General features: G+C 43.0%; 1 protein-coding gene across 8 annotated transcripts in view; it reads right to left on the bottom strand.

Moving 5' to 3' along the window:
- Nucleotides 1-10,001: 10,001 nt before the first annotated feature.
- CNBP (CCHC-type zinc finger nucleic acid binding protein) overlaps nucleotides 10,002-19,014 on the bottom strand; it is a 49,955-nt gene continuing 40,942 nt past the window's right edge. For 2 of the 8 annotated variants that reach the window (XM_060161029.1, XM_060161027.1), the window contains exons 2-5: nucleotides 12,485-12,601; nucleotides 12,275-12,365; nucleotides 11,922-12,125; nucleotides 10,002-11,072 (exon numbers count right to left, since the gene is read on the bottom strand). In XM_060161029.1, coding sequence (XP_060017012.1) covers nucleotides 10,955-11,072; nucleotides 11,922-12,125; nucleotides 12,275-12,365; nucleotides 12,485-12,587 — 516 coding nt within the window. In that variant the 5' untranslated portion in view covers nucleotides 12,588-12,601 and the 3' untranslated portion in view covers nucleotides 10,002-10,954. Of the gene's footprint in view, nucleotides 11,073-11,921; nucleotides 12,126-12,272; nucleotides 12,366-12,463; nucleotides 12,602-17,860; nucleotides 17,918-19,014 lie in introns of all 8 variants that reach the window. The other 6 variants (XM_060161024.1, XM_060161022.1, XM_060161028.1 and 3 more) reach the window with 5 other exon arrangements.

Here is a 19,014-nt window from a genome sequence, read left to right as displayed (position 1 = left end):
TGTGTGCCACTTAGGCGGTGCCCTGAAAAGTATGGACGTGCCTTTCCCTTTTCCCCTCTCTGCTGACTGGTGACTATGGGAGCAGCCACCGTGAAGGAAGAAATGAAGTATTTTGAGAATTGGGGGGTTCCCTTCCAGGCTGACAGCCACTTTCAGACTCCAAAGGCAGATAATCCTTAGTATTTGGTGACATCACTGAGTTGTTGAGTCTTTGCCTGGAGCCCACTACTCAATCTTCAGTTGTATAAACCAATAAATTCCCTTTAGTGTTGCAGCCAATAGTCAGACTTTCTGGTACTTGAAACTCAAGAGTATCCTTCCTGATCCACTTACCTTGCCACAGTCTGCTAAGTGTCCTTCCTCTCTAGGCTCACACTGATCCTGTCTTTGTCCACATCAACTGTCCCTGTTGCCTGCAGAACCCTTCTCCTCCATCCAGCCACCTAATCCCCTGTTCATGCCTGCTTATCATTTAAGGCAGTTCAGACAGCCTGGATTCATAACCTGATTCCAACACTTCTTAGCTCTGTGGCCTCAGATGACATACTCAACCTCTCTGTTTAATTTTTACTCTGCTGTGAAATTGGCCTGAGTATTTACCTTCCTGTTCTCATCTTACCTCATCCACGAAACTGGGATATTTGCCTTAAGGAGCTGTGGTTTTAAAGGAGACACTACACACAAAAACTGCTCAAAACAGATCTATGTAAAGTTCTCAACTATTTCAAATACAAAAGCCCCATGCACTGCAGTCAGATCTAGTGTGTGGGCTCACCTAACTCCCATGTACCGTCAGCTGGCCAGGCTCAGGGGCTTGCAGGGCTTTGTAAAAGCTCTCTCAGGGGCTTCCCTGGTGGCGCAGTGGTTGAGAGTCCGCCTGCCGACGCAGGGGACACGGGTTCGTGCCCCAGTCCGGGAAGATCCCACATGCCGCGGAGCGGCTGGGCCCGTGAGCTGTGGCCACTGAGCCTGCGCATCGGGAGCCTGTGCTCCGCAACGGGAGAGGCCCCAACAGTGAGAGGTCCTCTTACTGCAAAAAAAAAAAAAAAAAAAAAAAAAAGCTCTCTTAGCCTTTAAATCACTATGTTTAAGATCGACAGGCCTGCCCTTACTGTAATCCTCTCTTTGTTTTCTATGTCCACCTCCACACCCACCTCAGGCACAGGTCTGACATGGAAGATTTTATGGCTGAATAAAGGGCACATACAACAAGGCTGTGCTGCCTTCTGTTCGGGCCAACAGCCCCAGCTGATGCTGCTTCCTAGCGACCCTGTGTACTGTAACAGCGTTAGTAAGCATCTCTGTACTCATATCCTAGTATCAACCATCTATATGTCTATATATTTTATCTATATATCCACAGTAAAACTGTAAAAGATGCTAAAACTAGGAGATTCACTATCAAGGGACGTGTGCTCTGGAGGAAATGCCAAGGGTGTGGGTGGGCAGCCCTTTTCTAGTGTCTCAGAAGGATTAAAAGGACAGATGGCTTTTGGAAGAGATTAGGTGTGTGACTCATGGGTCTCTTCAACCATTTCAGCAGAAGCCAGGAAGAGAGAAGGGATTATCCAGAAATGATCCGTGGAGAAACCTCTTGTGTAACAGAGTGAATTCCCATGACATACACAGGAGACCCCCTAGGCTGAACATTTTACACCAGCAGAACCGCTGCCAGCTTGGACTTCGAGGGACAGAGAGGAAACAAAACGAAAGGCTGTTCAACTCCCGAAATCGTAGGGGCAGCAAACAGACTGATGAAAGTAGGCAACCGTATACCAGTGCCACCCTTCATGGAAAGAATGGATGGCTCTGGGGGAGGCAGCTCAAGCAGAGGAAATGCTCAGGCCTTAAAACCTAATACTGTTGGGCTTCCCTGGTGGCGCAGTGGTTGAGAGTCCGCCTGCTGATGCAGGGGACACGGGTTTGTGCCCCGGTCCGGGAAGATCCCACATGCCGCGGAGTGGCTGGGCCCGTGAGCCATGGCCACTGAGCCTGCGCGTCCGGAGCCTGTGCTCCGCAACGGGAGAGCCCACAACAGTGAGAGGCCCGCGTACCGCAAAAAAAAAAAAAAGGCCTTCCCTGGTGGCGCAGTGGTTGAAGGTCCGCCTGCCGATGCAGGGGACATGGGTTCGTGCCCCGGTCTGGGAAGATCCCACATGCCGCGGAGCGGCTGGGCCCGTGAGCCATGGCCGCAGGGCCTGCGCATCCGGAGCCTGTGCTCCGCAGCGGGAGAGGCCACAACGGTGAGAGGCCCACGTACCACAAAAAAAGAAAAAAAAAACCTAGTACTGTTTGCCCTGCTGGATTCTGTAACTGGTTGAGACCAGTGATGCCTTTTCTTTCCACTGTCTCCCATTGTCAAAGGTGGTGTCCTATGTCTCCCATTGATTTGGGGGAGCAGATAACTTTAAAACAAGTTATAAAACCGCAGACAGGAGTTTTGCCCTGGGATGGATCATACCCAGATCTCACCCATACCTGACTTAAGACAATGAGATTGGGGACTGTGGAGCTGATGACATTTAGATGAGACTTAAAGACTGTGGTAGGCTGGCACTCTCAGTGATGTTAGGATGAGGTGAATGCATTTTGCATGTGAGATGGCTGTGAATCTTGAGGGAACAGAGTGCAGCCTGAGGTAGTAGCATACCCTCCCCCTTTATGTACGTGTCCTGATCCCCAAACCCTGTGAACGTTACCTTATATGGCAAAAGACTTTGTAGATGGGAAAGTAATACAGTGGTTGATTCCTTGTAATCAGAATAGATGTTGGAACATTCTGTTCTTAGGGGAAAATAAGGATGTGACAATATGAGAAAAAAATAATAAAAAATAATTCATAAAAGGCCATCACTTTGTAATTTTGCTAAGAAAAGGCAAACGTTTACCAAAAAAGTTATGGATACTTCTGATTATACAGGTGTGTACCTATTTTGCCTGTGAATAAGTGAATAGAAACGTATCAAACAATCCAGAAAATTCATAAACTATACAAAGAACAAAAAGCATGCTCCACACCTATGGCCTACTATAAAAACATATTTTAAGAACCCTTCGTTTCTTGAAAAAAGGGTTCCAACATTTAAAATGTCTGAAAGATAGTAATTAAAAGAGACTCATCATGTATTAATGTATTAAGAGGAACTGTTCTGAAAGAGGATTCAACCTCACTTCTAGAATCTCAAGTTTTAATCGACTTTGCGCTTCTCTGCCCCAAACTAGAGTTAACCAGCCAAAAGTACCAGAAACTCCCATGCTCATGATGAGATGGCATTCTTTTGGGTCTCATAGGAGTATTAACATCCAAGAAAAGAATAAAAATGGAGTATGGTAAAAATCCTTAGGAAGGGGTATGACTGGAGCATCCCAAAGTTATAAGAAAAATTTTAGTTATTAACAAAACCTTAATCCATTATATTTGTAGTGTTTGTTTCAAATTGTCAAAGCCAAATCGCGTTTCTAACCAAAGTTTAAATTGTGAACTAACTGGGAATCAAGATCTAAATGCCCAAGAAAAACTGATTTTCAAAACGTGGCTCAGGTTTAGCCCAGAATGCATTAAACACACTTTAGAACAGTAGCTGGCTCCCCCTGCGCACCCCAGCCCTGTAGTGTCTCCGCGGCAGAGCAGAGCCAGGGAGCTGCTGTCATCCCTGGCGGGACAGGGCTCTTCTCCAGTTCCCTGCAGCACCACCTCCCCCACTTCCCAGCTCACCAGCTTCACCCACATCAGCTTTTGCCTTCCAGCCTCCAGAGTTAGCGGCTGGACACTACGTGTCCCAGAGCTGGCTCATCCAGTCCCATTTCAGACTTGCCCAACACTGAGAGGTATTCCTCTGAAGTGGCATGCAATCTGGTGACACAGCAGGAAGAGTTTGAAAACAAACAATAGGTACCACTGATTATTCTACCAAGTGCTAGGCCCTTTACCAACAACGTCTCACGTCACCCATCATAGTGATTCTTCAGTATAGGTTTTTTTTCCACTTTACAGATGAGCTTAGAGCTACTGGCTCAGTTTCAAATACGAGTGAACAATTGACCTAGAGCCAAGATTTCAATGAGGTCCAACACCACAGCCCATGCTGCCTGCACGATGCTACGTAGCTTCAAACACGAACAAGGCCCTGCTGCTAAAACCAGAAGGGTTTTGGAGGCCTGGGTACAGAGGCACCAATAATCCTTGGGGGGGGTGAGAGATTACTTAGCCCCGGTTTTTAGAAGTCACACATAACTCCTGGGGTCTGTGACTGAAAACTCTGACCTCTGTCTTATCTGCTCAGGTTCACATTGTAGAATATTTCACCCAAAACATTAGTGGATAAGCAAATGGTCTCAGCTTGGAGATGAGTGTCACCTCATCTGTGGTAAACAGACCATACCATTTGCACAGTTTCACTTTCCCAAATTAAAAATACCACCTGGAGGCAATGAAAGAAATGCCCATCCCTCTACATCAGCCAGAAATCTTCTCCTGCGACCTTGAAACATTCATCCAGGTCTAATCAGTTCTTGGTTCGAAGGCTCCCCAAAGCTCCAATGATCAAATAAGGCAGCCTCATAAATGGTAGGAACATCACCTAAGCACCAAGTACTGAGAAAATGTGCCTAATGCATGAATCTCTGTGGCCTGACCAGGAAGTATAAATGTAGGTCGCATGACACAAGTTCCCCCTTCTCCTTTTGGGGAACTGCTCCCCACTCCTCCCCACATGCATCCACTTTAAGTGGAGGCCCTGAATGCAATAACCTCGCTCCAATGACTACCACGACAGGGGGCACAAGAGGGCAAGCTAACTGCAACTAGTAACATGTAAACTGAACGTGATGGAAGTGGATGGCTACCGTGGGAAGGAAAAGGCTCAAGGGAGGACGACTACAAGCGCAGGTAGCCGTGCTTATGAAAGAAGTCCATCTCAGTGAACTGGGGGAAGTCCTACTGAGAAATCACTGAATTCATTACCTCTGCCACCAAATTATCTTTGCCCAAGCTTGGTGACGTAGTCATGTCCTCTGGGGAAGACAAGAGTAGTCAGGTTCCAGGCCATGGTTCACATCATGTTGCGAAGTGTCTTCCATGGAAAATGCAATGATGAAAACGGGGAGCCCGGACGGACGGAAGCGCACGCACACTACTCAGTGCAGCTGCCTTGTGGTCGCCTCAGGCCCACTTAGGAATTTTTTCAAGTGTAAGAGTAGAAATGGAAGTGTGAAAAAGACGTTTATGATTTTGAAGACACTGCTATGACCATCCTTGCCATCACATACGTATCAGTTAGCTCAGGAGACAGGTTTGACACCACAACTTGCTACCAAAACCTTTACTAAGAGATTACAAGTAGTTAAACTCCTTGCCAAGGTTTGTAGTGGAGGTGGAAATGGATAGATGGGAAGCAGTTATGTTTAATGAATGCTCTTTCAGTTCTATGGCAAGCAGAAAGGATAATTACATGTACATAAACCACTGTAATTTACAGCATCAGCTCTGGACTGAGCTGTTCTCAAATTCCAACCATGACACTGAGGCCATGACGTTGCTTCCTTATCCCGGTAGCTGTCAATCCAGCGGCACCCTAGAATCACCGGGAAGCTTATAAAATACTGCTCAGGACCCACTCTGAGAAATTCAAGCCAAGTGCCAACATCTCATAATTCTAGTAAAGAAGTTCCTTAACACCTACTCCATAAAACTGCTGTTAGGACTGACGCTTTTAAACGGCTTTAGCAGTTACATGCTCTGCATGGCACGCACTTAAAAGGTCAGAGATGCAGCCCGTAATACTTCAGGTCACATACAGCAAATGGAATGCCTAATGCTTATTACATATCAGAGTCCAGTACAAAAACAATGTAGTCAGAATCTTTTGGAGAACTCACACTTTCTTCCAGTTTTAAAATTATGGAGTTAAGGGACTTTCCTGGTGGTGCAGTGATTAAGAATTCTTCTGCTAATGAAGGAGACACGGGTTCAAGCCCTGGTCTGTGAAGATCCCACATGCCGCGGAGCAACTAAGCCTGTGAGCTACAACTACTGAGCCTGTGCTCTAGAGCCCGCGAGCCACAACTACTGAAGCCCGCGCGCGTAGAGCCCGTGCTCCACAACAAGAGAAGCCACTGCAATGAGAAGCCCGCACACTGCAACGAAGAGTAGCCCCCGCTCACCACAGCTAGAGAAAGCCCACGTGCAGCAAAGAAAACCCAATGCAACCATAAATAAGTAAATAGAAAGATAAACAAAAATTTTTTAAAAATTATTAAGTTTAACTTAAGACTGTTGCAACCAGTACTAATTCATATTAAGGCAAACACATCCCAAAACACGGAATAAGAGACAGATGATAAAAGACAAATATGTGCTGAAAACTTCTTTGACAGCCCAAAATTCTCAAGATTTTGCTTCTAACACTTAGAGTAGACAAGGTTACAAATGTACTTGTAACAGACAGCATATTCTGAATGTTTTCTGGAAGAGTAAACCACCCCAAAGCCCTGTGCTACTAATCAAAGGTAAACGTGCAGTTTTTTGTTCTGCACTGGACTCCTGAAAACACAAAACACTATGCACAGGGGCCTCGGATGTTACCAAGTCACTAACTTCATTCCATCACTGTGGCCTTTCACTGCAACACAGCATACAGGTTCTGCGGGGAGGACTGGAATTCCTGACTTATGTACGGCAGGGAAAGGGAAGAATCTTCTCAGTTGCTTTTTTTTTTTTTTGTGGTATGCGGGCCTCTCACTGTTGTGGCCTCTTCCGTTGCGGAGCACAGGCTCCGGATGCGCAGGCTCAGTGGCCATGGCTCACGGGCCTAGCCGCTCCGCGGCATGTGGGATCTTCCCGGACCGGGGCACGAACCCGTGTCCCCTGCATCGGCTGGCAAACTCTCAACCACTGCGCCACCACGGAAGCCCTTCTCAGTTGCTTTTAAAGTGTCAAAGCAAGAATGCACCGACCAGTAAAATTAGCATTTCTAAAACTTGTTTTGCTAGATAAGCAGTAAGATGCAGGCTCTGTGGTTCGTCACAGCTAAAAACTATTAACAGTGTGGCTTTCTTTGCTATGTGTATCTAAATTAGATGGAATAGAGAATTAAATGAGCTAGCCACCTGCAGCTAGGTGGACTTGATCTCCTGGGGGACAATGTCTCACTGCCATGATTAGAAGCCAGGAACCTGACCTCCTGACCCTGGAACTGCTACATGCTAAGGACAGACTATTCCATGAATAATTTAACATATAAAATAATCAAAATAACTGAAGCTCAACAGCCACAATCTTCCCAGACAAAATCCTTCAGGGCACTCTTTTCCCTACAACCTCAACAGAAATTTGACTATTTCTATTAAGAAAATCAACTTTTCCTTAATGGGTAATATTCAGTATTTACCGGGAACCTCAAAACCATGAAGGGCACTGTATCACTCAGTACCACCCGGTTTTGCTGAACCAGGGAGCGAATTCTCCATTTCTCCCAACTGCGTAACAAGTTTATGAACTGAAATCAATATCTGCACGGGGGACAATAAATGCTAAAATCATCAAGTGAATGGATAATGAAGACCAAGATATTCCTATTCAAGAGAAATGCACACCACTACAAAGCAAAAAAAAAGAGGCTGCCTTAAATGATCAAGTTCTGTATCAAGAGTAAAACTGATGTAATACAACATTACACACTTTGAAGACATTCTCGCCAACACAAGTTCAAGCTGACCCTAATCATCAAGCCTGTAGACCAGGAAATAAAGGGGATATAAACCAGTGAAATGACACCAAAGAAAATCAATTAGTAAACACAGGACACTCAAGAAAATCGTGCCAGTTTCAAAAAAAAAAAAATCAAGCTTATGAGGCGGGAAAAGTTGGTAACTGTTAGGAGAGACTGAGGAAACGTACCAACCAAATGCAACTTACAAACCCTGACTGGATCCTGGTTTGGGAAAACTGGCTATGCAAGGCTTTTTTGATACAACTGGGGCTATCTCAACAGTTGTATTAGGGATCAGATGATACTAGGGAAATAATGTCAAATTTCTTAAGCATGACAGTGGTATCGTGATGCTGAGAGAGGACATCCTAGTTCCCACAAGATGCATGCCAAAACAGTCACACCTACTACTTACTCACAAACACCTCTGGATAACTGTTCGCTGTTAAATCTAGGGGTGGGGACACGTAAGTGTTCACTGTACTGGTTATTCTAAATACTACTTACAAAACCCTTCAAAACAGGCTTGTAGGCAAGAGCTCCTCCTGGTCCACTCACTGAAGTCCCTGATCAAGAAGCTTCAAGAAGTTGAGGAGAAATAGCTATTCTACAACTACGCAAAAGGGAGGCAAACGCTAACAGATGAAAGATGCTACCTCCAAACAAGCCTCACTTTTGACAAAACCATTCATGTATCAAGGCAATGTTACTATCTGAAAACTGTTTTTAAAAAGTAGCCTTAAGGACTTCCCTGGTGGCACAGTGGTTAAGAATCTGCCTGCCAATGCATGGGACACGGGTTCGAGCCCTGGTCCGGGAAGATCCCACATGCCGCGGAGCAACTAAGCCCGCTCGCCACAACTACTGAAGCCTGTGCACTCTAGGGCCTGTGTGCCCCAATGACTGAACCTGTCTGCTGCAACTACTGAAGCCCACAGGCCTAGAACCCGTGCTCAACAAGAGAAGCCACTGCAATGAGAACCACACGCACCGCAACGAACAGCAGACCCCGCTCTCGCCAGAACTAGAGAAAAGCCCGCACGCAGCAACCAAGACCCAATGCAGCCAAAAAATAAAGAGTTAAAAAGATATCTAAAGAAGCATTAAAAAAACCACAAAGTAGCCTTAAAACCAAGTCTGACAGCACTTAAAAGCCTACACAAAGTGCTCATTGGCTCCTAGCAATTAGCTCAATATCCCTGTAAAATACATTTTCTCACTGGACTTGTTCAGTCATCAAGGTCAATGCAAAGAAATGCTACCTTATGAAAGCACACTTTGTGGTCTGTTTCAAATAGGTCCTTAATTATGTGCATCAAAGGGTCTCGAACAAAAGGCAACTGCTAGGTACTACAAACGTAGCGTGCTACGGTGGAACAAAGCAGTTTTCAATATCTCGTTTGCTGTTTTATGTTTCCCACTTGAGGTTGGAAACATTGGGGGAAAATAACCTCATGTGCACTGGCCCCCAACCCTGAATTTAATTACATGTAACAGTGATGTCTTTGAAAACAGGGCTTCCCTTACGCTGTCTCATGCTTGTGCTAGAAACTAAAAAAAATTCAAACAGAAAGTAAGCCTGTACTCAAAAGGAAATGAACCCATGTCGTGATTTCATTTTCTTGCCTACTCTGGACTATTAATTTGACCAAGCTGGAATTAGCACAGCACAGCTGAAACACCAAATCTTAACACTGCAGTGATACACCAACACAAACTGACCAGACTTTACATGGAGGGTGAAAAATGCACGATACATCCAAGGTGAAATCACATGGCGGTGTGAAGGAGGAACAAATGAACTAACCTGGGGAAGCATGTGCCACTAACTGTATGTAGTTTGGGGTGGGGTGGGGTGGGGGGATGACAAAAAAGTATAGAGGGCATAGGGTAGGAAGCTTACTTCAAGTTCCCGGCTCTAGGCACCCTTCAAGCAAGTTAAGCTTCTAGTAACTCACCTATAAAGTGAGTTTATTAAACCAGGTAACTTCGAAGGTCCATCTCAACTCTAGCTCAGACCCTAGGAAAAAAAGAAGGAATCCAACATTTCAGATCCCCGTAAAGCCCAGGAAAAATATGAAATGCTAAAACAGCAATGGTATTAGAACTGTTCAGAATGAACACAGAGCTAAAGGCCATCATTATAATGAATGGATTAGAACGAATTAAATTTTCTATATCCCTGCAAAACAACTGACCCCAAAGTATCTGAAGCCTCTGCTTCCTTGTAACAGCTATTTTTCATTACCGAAGACATGACTTAGTACAAAAAGAAAAGTCCAAACTGTGAGCTTTCAGTCCTCCACATTCCCCTGTTTAATATGGCATTTTGCACTATATACATTAATGATAATCTGAAACAAACAGAAAGAACTTTAGTCAAACTCCCCTTCCTCCTCCAGCTTTATTGGATAGTTTAAAATTACATTTCTATTTTCTAGGACTTCAGTTGCTTTTTCCATCTGACTTTTAAAAACTGATTACAGCAAATGAAACACAGTTGTCTAAGTGATATAGTATACAAAAATAACATCTTGATTTCTGTGAAAATGCATTTCTCTGCAATTCCTGAATAGCTCCAAATTATGCTAGCTCTGAGCATAGATGTTTACTCTGGGTTTTAGATTTAGTCTTTGAAAAAATGTGTTCTACACCTTTGCCATCGCCATCTGTTTACCCAGCATCAACGCTGCGGGGAAGTTGTTCCTGTTCAGGCTTTTATCCCAAGTTTTCTCGCACAGCCGTTAACACGCATGTTTGGTTTTTATTTTGTTTACTCCCAGTCAACTGTATGTCCTATGTAGGGCCTGATACAGATGTTACTTGATGTTATTTAACAGCTACTGAGGTCAGACAATCCAAGGCAGTCATTACGCTAAAATTAAAGTTATTTATGGAAGAGCTCATGGACACTTCCAGGATTGGTTTTTACCTCCTACATGGGAACATATTCGAGAAACCCAGAATGGGCTTACTGGTCTGACTCAACTCTTCCCATTCATCAATCCCTATTCACCAGTGGCGCGGAAAGGGGGTTCTTTAACAAAGCATTATACGTAACACCTCTACCAAACTAAACATAAACTTTTTTTTGTAGTTAAATGCAGGAAGTCGGTTTTTTTCCACCCCTTTCCTCCTTTTACACGGCAAGTAAAGCTCACTGGCCTGGGAGTAGCCTCTATCTGCCAACCTTTGGCCAGTGAAGAGGATTCAATCAGAAAAGGAGGGGCGACAGAGGACAGTAATTAAGCCGTGGCCTCGATCGTGCACTCCCGTGCAAGGTGCCCTGACTCGCCACAGCGGTAACAGTTGACTTCACTCGTCTTGCTGCAGTTGATGGCTACATGACCAGTCTCGCCACACCTAAAGAAAGGAAAGTAGAACAACTTCATAATAGCGCTCAGAAAATGCCCAACTGGACTAAAGCAATAGTTGCTGCAGAACAAAAAGCAACAATAAACCAGTACAGTTTTGTTTTCAGGACAGTAAGTCTTCTTATCCCCTAAACTAAGACCAAAAAGGAGGAATTTGATAGCGAAGCTACCCAATTGTGCAGCCTAAGGCATAAAACCAAAACCTTTGCCATAAGAGTCCAACCAACACCACAACCAAAACACTGGCCAATGTTTTATACTTTCACACAAATTAACCCCTAAGATTTGTTATATACATATCAAAACTTATATAAAATTTTACACTTTCACGTGTACATATTATTATATGTCACAGACAGGCAGAGTCTTCTGGTTTCATGACAAAAGATTTGTGTGTATGAATTACACGGTTTTCTACAAAGTGTCTGAAAACCCCAAATTATTATAACAGAACTTTTTTTTTTGGTGGGGGGGGCCCACCCTGCACAGTAGGCGGAATCTTAGTTCCCTGACCAGGGACCAGACCCATGCCCCCTGAAGTGGAGGCACGCACGGAGTCCTGACCACTGGACCGTCAGCGAAGTCCCAACATTCTTATTTTGAGACCATTAAAAATTCCAAAGTTGTGCTGTGTGCCGCCCAGCTGCTATAATCCACCAGGCATCACGGTAGGACACTGCCCAAGGCAGACAGTTGGGCTACGCAGGCCGGAAACCTCTCCTACGGTCGCAGCCACCTCAGGGAATGTACTACCGCCAAGGCCCTCCCATTTACAGTCAACTCACTCTCCAGGAGCCCCTGCAATGACCTCTCCGCCAGCAGCACGCCAGCAACTCACCTATAGCACTTCACTTTGGTGCAGTCTTTCTGAATGTGTCCGAACTCTCCGCAAGAATAGCACTTCTGCTCGTCTGCGTGGTCACAGTCGCGGGCCAGGTGGCCGGGTTTGCCGCAGTTGTAGCAGCACTGCTCTCGCTCCCGCTTGGGCTCCTTGCAGTCCTTGGCAATGTGACCTCCCCGGCCGCAGTTATAGCAGGCTTCAACAATAAGGAAAAGAAGCAGACCAAGACTATAAAACCTTACAGACGCCGCTACATGTCAAACCACACAGCACACACCCTCAGAGATGGAAAATGTCTTCCAAGGCAGTAGAGCGTGCTCGCACGGAGAGGAAGTGTTAAATGCTTACCATCCTCCTGCAGATCACAATCCTTGGCAAGGTGACCAGACTCACCACAGCGGTAACAGATGTCTGGAAGCGATGAGGAAACAAACTGGAAACCTATTTTGGGCAGAAACAAAAAGAATTTGGCTAATTAGACCAGTCTTGATACTTACGAATACTGAAGTACTTCGAAATTTTTTATTCGACAAAAATACCTCTATCCGAGGTAAAACCACCTCTGCCACGGCTTCTCATTCCACGACCACGGCCCCCACCAGTGGGGCATTCCCGGGCCCAGTGGCCAGATCGTCCACACTTGAAGCATTCATTACTGCTCATGGCTGCAGCCAGATCTTCAAAACATTAAAAATGACAACATTAAACCACTTGAAATTACTTTTAGCTTTTATTCCCCGTTTAGTGTATTTCTGGATAATTATTCTGAAGAAAAAAAATATATTTTTTCTAACCAAAATATTGGTTAGAAAAACAATCACATAACTATATATGTAGGCATTATATATCTATTATGAAATATATTAAAAGTGAAAAACACATTGAAAACATATTTTCATAAAACTTGTGATCTTTACAATCATTAAGATTATGCATACATGTTAATCCAATTATTAATGAGATGACGGGACTTACAGGGTTAGTATCCATGAATATCCATTATTAGAAATAATTAGTAATACCTCATTCCAGGTCCAACTTAATGGACATTTTCATGGTTACAAGCCAGTAAACTTTACTGTGGGCAACTGGAAGTCATTTACTGGTTATAAAATTGGAATAACCCAGTGGAGCTGTAGTATGGATTCTGGGAGTGCACGAAGAAACATTCTCCTCTGCGCCCTTAGCACCTAACACAGTGCCTAATTAAACTACAGCACTACGTGGTGATTCAGTATTTAGAGCAGACACGTTAGAAGAAATGCAGGCAATTTTGTCTCTAGATGGCAGGGTATGTTAAAAATATTAGAAAAAAGACAAAGAGGAACACCAAAGTAAAATGCCAGTAACACTGGGACCATTTTTTCCCTCTTCTATTCTCCCATTTCCAAATTTTTCTGTAATTTTACATTTAAAACAAGGTTACTCGGAATTTCATAGTAGACTCCTTTATTGGGTATTGTTTCAAAATAAAAGCAAAACTCCAACTAAAGCAAATGCATTTTATACTTCTTATGTAACAACCTAAAAATAAGCACGGGCTATTTCTAGAATAGAATAGAATGGAATGGAATAGAACAGAATGGAATGTTGCAGGACAAAGTCCCAGTAAAGTGGACTTTAAAAAACAAACTAGTTAAAAACAATGTAACCTTTACATTTCCACACTTCCATAGCTAAACAGTTTTACCCTTAATTCCAGTGTCAAACAATGGTAAACAAAGTTTTTAAAACACGTTGTAGAGAAATCTAGTGACTAAAAATTATGCTCAAGTTTCAAGTCTCCATCATCAAATATTGAAAAGAACTCATTACCTATCCCAACTCTCTGCAATCAGAGCCAGGATAAATCTTCAGAGGAATCTTTCTACCAACTCTTGCCACTTGCCATATAAACTTATTATCAAAAGGGGGTAGGGGAAAGTGCCTGAATGCATAATGCACATTTCTAGTCAGATGAAACCAGTCAGCGAAGATTAAAAACGTATTCTTGCAAAATTACATTTGCCTTCTTATACGGGTGCTGGCATTCTACGTTATGTGGAGGGCTGGTTTCCACCAGAGAGAATACTCATGATTAAAAAACGAATGGCACATAAAATGATCACAGAAAAATGCAGCTTACGGTATGTCATCCTCCCCTCAACCCCATTTTCATTTTGCATCTTCTGTTTACTCGGGACCAATTTGAGCACATTAACTCTTGGTCCCAAGGAGTTCTTTGCACAAATGATCACTTCCTTTCACAAGGTAATCCAGGCAATTTGACAAGTTCTGAGTATTTTATAATTTTTTTATTTCAATAAGATACTTATCTTTTAGAAATATGACAACCCAATATTCAATATGCATTGTCAAAGATAAAGAAATGATAGCTCCGGGCAACCTCCCTTTTAGACTGCTGCTTTAAAAGGACCTCTTGTTTCATAATGGTAAAGTACAAAGGAAATATGTTACAATGAATCATCAGATGTTTGTCAGTGTATTGAATAAAGACAGCAGTTAAAATTTTACGTTTACTTTTAGCCTACAAATATTAGTTTAAAAAATTTAGCTACTCAAGAACTGATAAGCTAAGTGTGGATTTTCCATGAACTGTTTCTCTCTTTGGCCAAGCCGACCTCAATCAGCTGGTCTACATTTACTCCTTTATGACAGAGAGCTCTTTAGTAACATTAACCCAACTGATTCCCACTATGTTTTTAAGGCACACTACTGATCCTGGTACTCATCTTACATACAAATGTCCTTAGTTCTAAGGTCTTTAGAGAATGGCACGCTATTATTCCTTAGGAAAATTAGAGGCGGTAAGACAAAGCTGCAAACCTATCATGGCTCCCTGACTCCCACTGCTCTTGGCTGCGAGTGTGCAGCACTGCCCTGCCCTGCCCCCGCCTCTCCCGCTTGTCACAACCTTTTGCAGCCTTCCAGGGCCAACTCTATAAAAGAACCTGACCACACCACCCAGCCTGGAGCTATCCTTAATCCCTAGTAAGACCCAGGGCACTCTCTGCACTACCATTTTGCTTTTTATCATATTCCTTCAGAGCAGACACCAAGTAATTCACCTTTGAATCATAATACCCCATACAATTATCCTTTTAGTAGCAGTATAACAGTATTTTTAACCGCTGGGTTGTTGTTGTTGGTTTTTTTTTTGGGGGGGGGCACCAATAGTCATTTGCTGAATGAAACCAATTGTGCTTCTGGTACAGACCCGATCCAATCCAGAAAATACTGACAATAAAACACCTGAATTCTTGCTATCACAAGAGCTGCTGCACCATTAATTTAAAGTAGTGATGCTGAGAATTCCCTGGCGGTCCAGTGGTTAGGACTCAGCGCTTTCACTGCCGGGGCCCGGGTTCGAACTAAGATCTCACAAGCCGTGTAGCATCGCCCCCCCCCCAAAAAAAAAAAAAAGTTAACGATGTATTTTCAACTACATACTCAATAAGGATTGAGTACAATCACTCTAAATTCAGTATGTATTTCAGATTGTCTAGTAAAATCCCCACATGTAACTGAGAAATTTTTACTCCTGGTCACTAAAATCAGCAACTGAGCCAGGACCCCTAATTTGCCATCCAGAGTCTCAGCAACATTTTATGGAATGCTACAAAACATATATACGAATTTAAAAAACAAATACCGTATTTTCACTGTTGCCAGGCAGTAGGAGAGCATATTTTTCTTCCTTTTGCTGCTAAAAATCATTTCTGTATCTACACCCATGTATCCTCACACAGTATAAAAAGACTTGGGGACTATAGGGCTAACCACTTAACCGAGCTTAACCACTTGCTGCGTTACCTCAAGACACTTGACCCCTCTCCTGTCTTGAGGAAGATAAAACTGATCTGTAACGAGATTACTACCAGGTGCCTTGTGCTTAACAGGTGCTCAATTTTAAAAAACGTATGGATATATGTACACTGCTCACATTTATTCCTGCCTTTCCACTCTTCTCCCAGTTAAGTTGGATTGTAGACAGATAGATGAGCACTCAGTTCAGGGAATTCCCTGGTGGCCTAGTGGTTAGGATTCTGGGCATCCATCCTGCAAGCCGCACGACACAGCCAAAACAAACAAACAAACAAAACCAACCTACACAGCAGGCTTGAAATGGGCCCAACTCTGCTTATACTCAAGCTTCCCATCTCATAAAATCTACTTCCTGAGGGGAATGGATTAGAGGTAAGACAAGAAAAAGGGTGAATTCCTGTAAGACAAGAAAAAGGGTGAATTCCTAATGACTTCACATTTTCAACAACAGAAATCAGGATCTGTTTCCATTTCGATTGCTGTGTATTGAATTTTCACTGACATAAATCACATGTAGAGATGTGGTAGGAGCACAAGGCATGCCAGGCAGCAGGAGGAGTAAGGCAGTCAAGATACGGTTTGCAAAGACGCACTTGTGAGGCCGTGTAAGCCAAGCTATGAGGCCTCTTTTTTACAGATACTGCACTCGTCTAGGCTTTAAGGCTTAAATCCTGGAATTGGTACCAAAACGCAAATGGTAATACAAATGTCTTCGTGAATGTAATTCTGCCATATTTTTGACACTAAGAACAAAACCAGTAAACTACTTAAAACTTAACGGCATACGGTCAAGACTAACAATGCGTTCCGACGACTAAGAGACCATGACTCGATAAATACATTTAAAATAAGTAGCAACAGGCAAGGCGGGAGTGGGGAGCGTGCCATAAAGCAGTTGATAAGGATCGGGTTTGATTGTTTTCCTAACACAGCCACATCGACTCACATTTGCTGTGTCTCCAGTCACCTTCCCCAAACTCACGGTTACCCGACTCATCCACGTTGACCTAAACTGCACTGAGACCACAGTGGAGCTTCTGCCCCTTGAATGCACTCACCCATTTTTACACCCTAATAAGTTGGTTCAGAGTTCCAACATGGTACTGAAACACTTCCAACTGTTGAAGTAAAGATAAACCACAGATAGAATGGAAGGAAGCAAGTTATACTGTGCACTACCTGCGTTCTGGCCAGAATACTGTAGAACAGAGTACAGTCCTGGGAGCAATGCTACTCACACCCATTTCTGCCTGCTCTGAAGGGTTTTAATCAGTAGCTGAATACCTACTGTAAGTCAAGGATTGATAAACACATTATCTGTAATCCCTACAACCTTGCTAGTCATGTATTCTTGTCCCCATTTTACAATAAAGAAACTGAGGATCTGAGACCAAATGACTTCCCAAAGCTATACAACTACTGGGTTGGCCACAAAGTTCGCTCGGGTTTTCCCATAACATCTTATTTCTAGAACTTTTTGGCTAGCCCTACAGAAAGTTCTACACTTGATCTTAGCCAAAAGGCCGAGAAGCGAATCAGAAAGTTCTAGAGTCAGGATTTCAACAGTTGGCTCCAAGTCCTCTGCAGAGGCTTTTGTTAGGTTTAAGTGATACTGTACATGAAAATGCTATCAGAAAAGCACACCAATTTAGAGAAGTCAAAATAAAACTAGAATCGATACGTTTCTAAAAATCCACACCCATGAATGAATTTAAAGCCACTTTAGATTTTAACCTTTTTCCTGAGGCAGAACTTAGGAGTGTCACCACAGACCAAAGACTGGCAACCTGACTTCACTAGTTAACACCCTCATCTGCAATTATGGAGCAACTCCAGGTGACCACCATACTGCACTCTGTCCTGATTAACACAGCCCATCCACTCACAACGTGAATGCTGGTAGCCACAAGCTCCATTTTATTATTCCAGCAGTTTTTTACAACATGAAAATGGTGTACACTTTACTGTGAACCTCTCAACAGCATGCCCTTACTGCAGCAGCATCTGACACTGCCAGAATAAGAGTTCTATTAAATGAGACAGTACAGAAAGAGTGTTCTCCACAGAGCAGGCCAGGATGCCTTGGCATCAGTCTTCTGCTCTCCACTTACTGTCAGAAGGCTAGGAAGAGGAAAGAAGCCAGCAATTCTTAAAAGAAACTCTCACTCCTGCAAGGGGAAGAAAAAAAAAAAAGCAAAATCTCTCTTGTGGTCAAGCGTTTAGACAACAGACCAATCATTCCAATTAGTCAAACTGTGGTTCTACTGCCTTTAAGTACCCATCTTAAGCCTCCATTTAGGTACCAGAGACTTCAATTAGGTTTTAAGAAAGGTAAAAAGAATCCGATCACAAAACTGTATTACAAAACTCACTTATAATACCTTAAAAAAGATAGCATTCGGCCTGTTCCAGATGTTCAAATACAAGTGTAATAAATGCCCCTTAAGTTTTCCACTGATTTGGCTCAAAATATTTTAAAGAGACTGCACGTATGAAATACCTAGCTTATCAATATGAAAAGGAATGTGGACCTTTGGTTGCTGAGAAAAACGTACCCAATTTATCTGTGACATATTAGATAAGTACATAAATATATACTGTTAGCTTTTTTCAAATACTGTTGCCAAGAGGTGCGATTTGGAAAAATTTTAAGTCCTTAATTCAGCCCTTGGGAACCTAATAAATTATTCCTTTTATATTCCAGTACAGAGAGCTCCTTGTAGACAAGAATCAGGCTCAACAAACTAAAAACAGCGTGAAACTATGTAGAGGCACTTCGTAGGTGTCTGATTAAGCCTCTATCACAGTAATTTTTAAGAAGCATTTGAAAATAACTGCTTTGCAGAGGGGAAAAAAAAAGCCTAAGAGGTAGGAACTTCTTTTCACCCATCTCTTTAGAACCTCAAAACCTTACACTCAACTTATAGGGCTTGAGCAAACGAATAACAAAGTTCTTAATTTAAATTAAGGTTAATTCACTGATGCAGAAATTAACTGGTTATGTTTCTCTCCCCAAACTGCGTCAAACAATAGGAAAAAGGGAAAAACCTGTTTTTAAAAGCTTGTCATTTGGGGGTACAAGATGAGAACGTAAATTAATCCTCCTGAAAAGAAAAAAAAACTAATCCCGACTCTTGGCTTCTTTACCCTACCCTTTCTGTGGATCCTTCTGAATAATGCCTGAAACACACTATCTGAAGTCACAGATGAAAACTGAGCAATGTTTTCTTTTCCTAAGACCCCTAAAACCAGATGTAGTCACTTC

The sequence above is a fragment of the Lagenorhynchus albirostris genome, chromosome 10 (assembly GCF_949774975.1).
Source record: "Lagenorhynchus albirostris chromosome 10, mLagAlb1.1, whole genome shotgun sequence".
NCBI lineage: Eukaryota > Metazoa > Chordata > Mammalia > Artiodactyla > Delphinidae > Lagenorhynchus > Lagenorhynchus albirostris.
The sequence above is the reverse complement of the archived record's forward strand: the minus strand, read 5'-3'. Positions and strand labels throughout refer to the sequence as shown.